The 6225-nt window shown below is 33.2% G+C and overlaps 1 protein-coding gene across 1 annotated transcript; it reads left to right on the top strand.

Moving 5' to 3' along the window:
* The first annotated feature begins 323 nt into the window (after window positions 1–323).
* Window positions 324–3847, top strand: LOC108982474 (aluminum-activated malate transporter 2-like). Its single transcript, XM_035692770.1, has 7 exons — window positions 324–333; window positions 457–684; window positions 842–982; window positions 1921–2193; window positions 2545–2663; window positions 3135–3278; window positions 3470–3847. Exons 1-7 carry the CDS (start codon window positions 324–326, stop codon window positions 3845–3847), a joined length of 1293 nt encoding a protein of 430 aa, XP_035548663.1.
* Window positions 3848–6225: the final 2378 nt, after the last annotated feature.

Below are 6225 nucleotides of genomic sequence, written 5' to 3'. Positions count from 1 at the left end.
AATAATGTGTGCACATTGGGGATAAAAGGCACAAACTACGTCTAAAAAGTGGTGTTTTTTTGTGTTTTCTTTTTTCATATTCTCGAATCTTAATTTAATCCTTGAATTTATTCGTGGAGTACATAGGGCCTCATGTTCCACTTCAGGTCTTCGACCCACTATGGCTATTTTCTTCCCACTTTTCACATTTCATGGATTACTGTGTGTGTGTGTATATATATTGTTTCTCTCCAACTCTTACTGCTCAAAAGGAAGTGGAAGTTCAAGTCAGGCCAAGAGCCAGCTAGGGAAAGAAATAAAGAGAGAATATTCAGTACCGCGCGATGGGCTCGAGTACTGTAATATCTATCTCAGATGGAGATAATCAGAGGGTAGCTGGGCCTGATGATGATGATCAAGAGATGAAGAAGAAGTTTCAATTTTCTCTTCTTCCCATTTTTTCCTGTCTGAGATCAGATGATCAAAAGAATAGACTCCAAGCTGTTTGTGTTCCTCCCATTATATCCAGTCTTAGAGAAAAGACAAATAAGCAGGACATGAGAAAACTGATTCACAGTTTCAAGGTTGGAATAGCGCTGGTTTTGGTTTCATTTCTCTACCTCCTGGATCCTCTTTTTAGTCAAGTTGGAGAAAATGCCATGTGGGCTATTATGACTGTTGTGGTCATCTTTGAGTTCTTTGCAGGTAGGTTTGTTTAACTGTATTCATGCATGTAAATTGTACTACTTACTGATCATCATGCATGCATGCATGTAAATTGTACTACTTAATTTCATTTTCTCTACTACTTGTGATATTACGGATGATGATATTATTCATGATATGCATGCATGCATGGCAGGTGCTACACTCAGCAAGGGCTTGAACCGTGGAATTGGAACTATATTAGGAGGCGGACTCGGGTGTTTAGCTGCAGCTTTAGCTCAAGAAGTTGGTGGAATTGGCAACGCCATTGTCGTTGGCGCTTCTGTTTTTATCTTTGGTAAGAGTTAGCTATAAATATATATATATATATATATATATATTTATATAATATTCTTGGAAATCATTTGTTCACAAAGATTAAAAACGTTTTCTTAATTGCTTTGTTTCGATCGATCAAATTTGAAGCTTTAATATTTATTAATTGTTCTTTTCTTAAAATGAATATTTTAGCTCATCTGCTGACATGATGATGCCTTTGCCAATATTTAAGGAAAAATAAACAATCTTATTATAAGTTGATCGATATTGGTGCGATGCTGAAGTTGCACACTGCAATTATTCTGTCTTTTGATTTTCAAGATCAAAGTTGAATATTCTGTAATTTATAATTAAGAAATTAATTAATAGCTTAATTAAAGATCATATATTTGGTACGGCCACGTAAGTATCATGATGGCAGGCATATATTAATATTAAATTATAAATCAGCACCATATATTATATATATACCTAATTGCCAATTAATCTGGCCGGCAGTATAAGTGCGTTTTAATTAATTTTTGTCAGTACTATTCACATAATCTATTCATTTATTTCATATATATTACAGAAACTTTATTACCACATAATTTATAAAGTTGTACTGCTCTCTTAGCTATAGGGCAAGCCTCGTCACTTTAAAACATGCATGCAATATTATAATTATTATATATATATATATATGGTTTTTTATATTTATATTTATTTATATGTTGCAACACATGCAACATCGTACGTACGTATTACAAGAAAATTATTTATTTACGACTAATTATTTTTAATAAAATGATTATTTTTAATTAAAATGAATCTGTTTTAGTTATTTTTATTGCAAAATAATGTCACAAATATCTATTTTTCTTGTAGATTAATATTGGTAGATCAATTAACACATGATCACGTACATACGGTTGTGATGATGATTAATTAATGATGGTAAAAATGAATTACATGCAGCTGCAGTTGCAACGTATGTGAGACAGGTTCCAAACATTAAGAAAAGATATGACTACGGGGCAATGATATTCATCCTCACCTTCAATCTAGTAGTGGTATCTGGGATACGTGCTGAAAAGGTCATGAGATTAGCACGTGAACGTCTCTCCACAATTGGTATGGGTTTTGTCACCTGCATTTTTATAAGCTTGCTTGTCTTCCCTGTCTGGGCTAGCGATGAACTTCATGACTCTATTGCCTCCAACTTTGAACACCTCGCTCACTCTATTGAAGGTGCGTACGTACGTACCTCGTAATTACCTTCATCTTTAATTATCTTATATATATATATATATGCTAATTATTCAAAGAGTAATGCTATATACAATCATGAAATGCACAAACGTCGTGCAGTCGTTTTGAAAAAGAGTGAGAACTACTATTAAAAAATTAATTTCTTTTCCTATGGATCCCATATTTATTCACTTTTTTTAAAATGACTACACGGCGCTTACACACTCACAACTGCACGTATCATTTCTCTTATTTCAAATAGAACTAGGAGTACTATATAATTCTCTGCAGGCATGCATGCATGCTAGCTAGCTAGCTAGTTAACTTATGATAGCTAGCTTTTTGTTGCAGGATGCCTGGAAGAATACATTAATGCTACTACTTTCACCAACGAAAAGGAAAACCAGCCTAGAGCAAATTTTAATAGATGCAAATCCATCTTGAATTCCAAATCTAAGGATGAGTCACTGGTATCATGATTTTCTTTCTTATAACTAACTATATTTGATAAACTATACATCAAGTCTCAAATGATCATCGGTACTTGTCTTGAAAGTTTAAACAAGTAGATTTAGTCATTTATATTTTTCTTAACACTCATCCTCACGTATATATAATGAGCTAGACTCCTCTTTAATAAGTGGCCGGTCCCGGCCATCACGTAGAATATATATTTAATTAAATAGGATATAAAGTATAGTCAAAATTCGAACTCATAATTTCTGTTCTGATATTATATATGTGAAATTACTATTTATATAAAAAATTTAAATTGATTGAGAGAGAGATTTAATCATTTATATTTGTTTTAATTTTAATAAGTAATATTAATTAGTATCCTCTAAAAGACCATGAAATTCACTGTTAAAGCAATTATTAGCTTTAGTTATAAGGGATCGAAAAGAAGCCATGCATGCTCATGCCGCAGCAATTTATTTCAGGCAAATTTCGCAAAATGGGAACCATGGCATGGAAAATTCGGGCTATACTATCCTTGGATAAAATATTTGCAGATTGGAGAACATCTGAGAGAGTTGGCAGCAACTATCCTTTCATTGAAAGGCTGTCTTCAATCCCAAAGACAGGTACTGGACATGATCAGTTCTTCTCTATTAACTCTTACCATGCATTCATTGCCCATTAAAATACTGCATCTGATCTACCTGTTAAACAGAACTGAAAGCAATAGTTTTGTTGTTACTTAATTAGAACTTTTGCAAAGATCATTAAAAAATAATTAATCGGCTTATTTCGTCTGAATTGTTTCATTATCTAGCCACCAACAGCTCAGAGAGAAAGAATCAAAGAGCCATGCGAGGCAGTTGGATCGATACTAACATGGAGTCTAAGAGAGCTTGGAGAGAGTATTTCAAAAATGAGAAAATGCCATGCAGGAACGTCGATAGTGCCAAAGTTGAAGTCAACGAGAGTAGAGATAAGCTCGGTCTCAACTAATTGCAAGGTAGATCATCAAGATATCGATCATGAATATCAGGATAGTGGACTCGCGATGGCAACCTTTGTGTTCATATTGATGGAGATTGTGGAAAAGGTGGAAGAATTGGCGAAGGAGGTTGACGAACTTGGAAAGCTCGCTGGTTTCCGCACTCATCATGAAATGGCTAATTCGATGTGTCCCTCCAGTACTGTATGAGCAGTACTTATATATATGCTGTGATACGCACGTACGTAAAGATTTGCCACTTTTTTGGCTTGGGAAAATAGACGTCTATGTCTGAAAAAAGAAGAGCAAAAAAAAATATATATATATATATATTATATGAGCCTCTACTTTTGAAGTAGAGGGAGATAGATTGGGAAGAAATGAAGATTTAAAGCTGAGCTGCATGCAGGGGATCGATGCATGTTAATTGATATATTGTAATTACTAGAACATGCATGAAATTAATCTGATATATTGCTTATATATATATGTATATATATATGCTATATATAAATGTATATATATATATATAGAGAGAGAGAGAGAGCGAGCTAATAATGTACCACCTTAACTATATATGTGAATAATTAAGGAAATAATGATCGACATATGATTAAGCTCATTAATTATAAAGTTAATCTTTTAGTTTTATAGATGTAACTATATATTGCAGTTGATTAAATCCTTTTTTATAAATATTCATAATATTTAATCTCATTCTTCCCTTTTTAATTAAAGAAATGATCAGGCACTTCAAGTGCCATTGACATCAAGTACGTACTAGAAATTCATGTCATCGAGTTCCTTATAGTTTTTATAATTGTATTTCGTGTCGAAATCATTTTGCCTCTTCCATGCATGCATGGTCAATGAGTTCCAAAGTCTTAGGGAGTCTCCGAAAAGGTAGTAGCTTTAATGAACCTTAATTATCAGTAGTATATTTGGTTTACAAGGTGTAAATTAAGACAGCACTATAAAAATGGCTTTAATTAATATTTATTTAGCATCGGATGTTCATATTTAGAAAGAGAGCAATGCTAGATACAATCCTCATTTGAGGACTGCAATGTAAATTTAGACAATTTTATCTTTAAAATTTTTTAAAATTACAAAACTATCCCTCCTAAATAATGATTTTTCTCATTTAATAAAAAGTCTACACATACAATCCCTAAGTGGGGACTACAAATATAATTTCTCTTAGAAAGATGTTTATAATTTTCAAAGTCATGTTCAATAAAGTCTGATAAAAAAAAAAAAAAAGGAAGGATGAAATTGAGAATATGATGTCTTGAGAACAAAATAACTTTAATTAAGAAAAAATAATAATATAAGTACAATCTACAAAAAACGAATTAACAAACCATTGATATATCAAACTATCAATGTGAGGTCAAAGTAGATTGAGATTGAGCCTCTTTTCCCATATTTGTCTCTACAACAATTAAAATCAAAATTGATTTTTATTAATAAATGTAAAACAATGTAGAACAAATGAATGATTTAAGAGCAATTACTGCTCCCACTGTGATCAACCTCCTCATCCTCGCAATTCTCTGTAAAAGTACACCACATCCTAAACCTGAATTGGCTATCCAATTCTAAGTGCATATCAAAGCTTCCACTGTGTTAGGAGACAATAAACTCTTAAATTAGTCCAATATGTGTCCTCGGTACTAAATGCGGACTCTGAGATTGCAATATTAGAAATATAGATGGTCAAAAATACTACAAGCTATCTCTCTAATGGCAGAAAATTTGATGGCATTTTCCTTTTACCAACTTAAAGTATCAAATTCCTTCACATATGGGTGTAACTTCGCCAAAGTGGGAATGTGCACTACAATAGTCGGATCCTTGTCAATGTTTTCTCATCTTGACCTGACATTATATTATGTTATAGTTTCCCCTGTTCTGCCATAGTCAAACCCACTAACAAAACCGCCTCAAAAAAATAATAAAAATAACGAAAGAAGCCTGACTCAAGGTATTTATAGTCATGCTAGCCTTTCCACCTCACTTTCTTTCTTCCTTTGGGATTGGAGTAATTATTAACAAGAATGGTCGAGAGCATTTGTATTTCACACCCAAAGATGAAGTTCTTATATTTAAGAAAGATGAGCAAGTAAGAAAACATTTGCCAAATATATTTTCATTAGTCAAGAACAAAAGTTGGGAGCTCGAAGACGATCAGATATTGTCCTAGTCTCAACCATAAACAATGTTAACCGCTTTAAGGACGATCTGCTGCCACCATATCAAAAATCAAAGTCTTTGGTTTCGGGGGAAGTATGGTCGAAAAGCAAAAACTTAAATGAATTGATGGAATGGCACCTCTGCATGGCTAGTTAGTAGGTTGAGGTCTCGATTAGTAATGGAATTAACCAGACAAATGACTCTGCTAACTAAGAACAACCATGCACTACCACCATAGAATCAAGAAAGAGCTCTCAATCTGTCAATCTTTACTATGTCTGGACCTGGTAAGTGTCCTTGTGTTGAGTCACATAAGTTGCACCATTTAAATTCTTCTATAACTTGTGGGTATCACCAAATCTCATACTCCACTTATGCTTTTTTGACTTACC

The sequence above is a fragment of the Juglans regia genome, chromosome 8 (genome assembly GCF_001411555.2).
Source record: "Juglans regia cultivar Chandler chromosome 8, Walnut 2.0, whole genome shotgun sequence".
Lineage (NCBI taxonomy): Eukaryota > Viridiplantae > Streptophyta > Magnoliopsida > Fagales > Juglandaceae > Juglans > Juglans regia.
The sequence above is the reverse complement of the archived record's forward strand: the minus strand, read 5'-3'. Positions and strand labels throughout refer to the sequence as shown.

What these genes read in the sequence shown, in the direction of transcription:
- LOC108982474 (XM_035692770.1), top strand. An exon ending in CCTCGCTCACTCTATTGAAG is followed by an intron (nt 2,194 to 2,544) that starts GTGCGTACGTAC and finishes TTTTTGTTGCAG; the next exon opens with GATGCCTGGAAGAATACATT. An exon ending in GTCTTCAATCCCAAAGACAG is followed by an intron (nt 3,279 to 3,469) that starts GTACTGGACATG and finishes TTCATTATCTAG; the next exon opens with CCACCAACAGCTCAGAGAGA.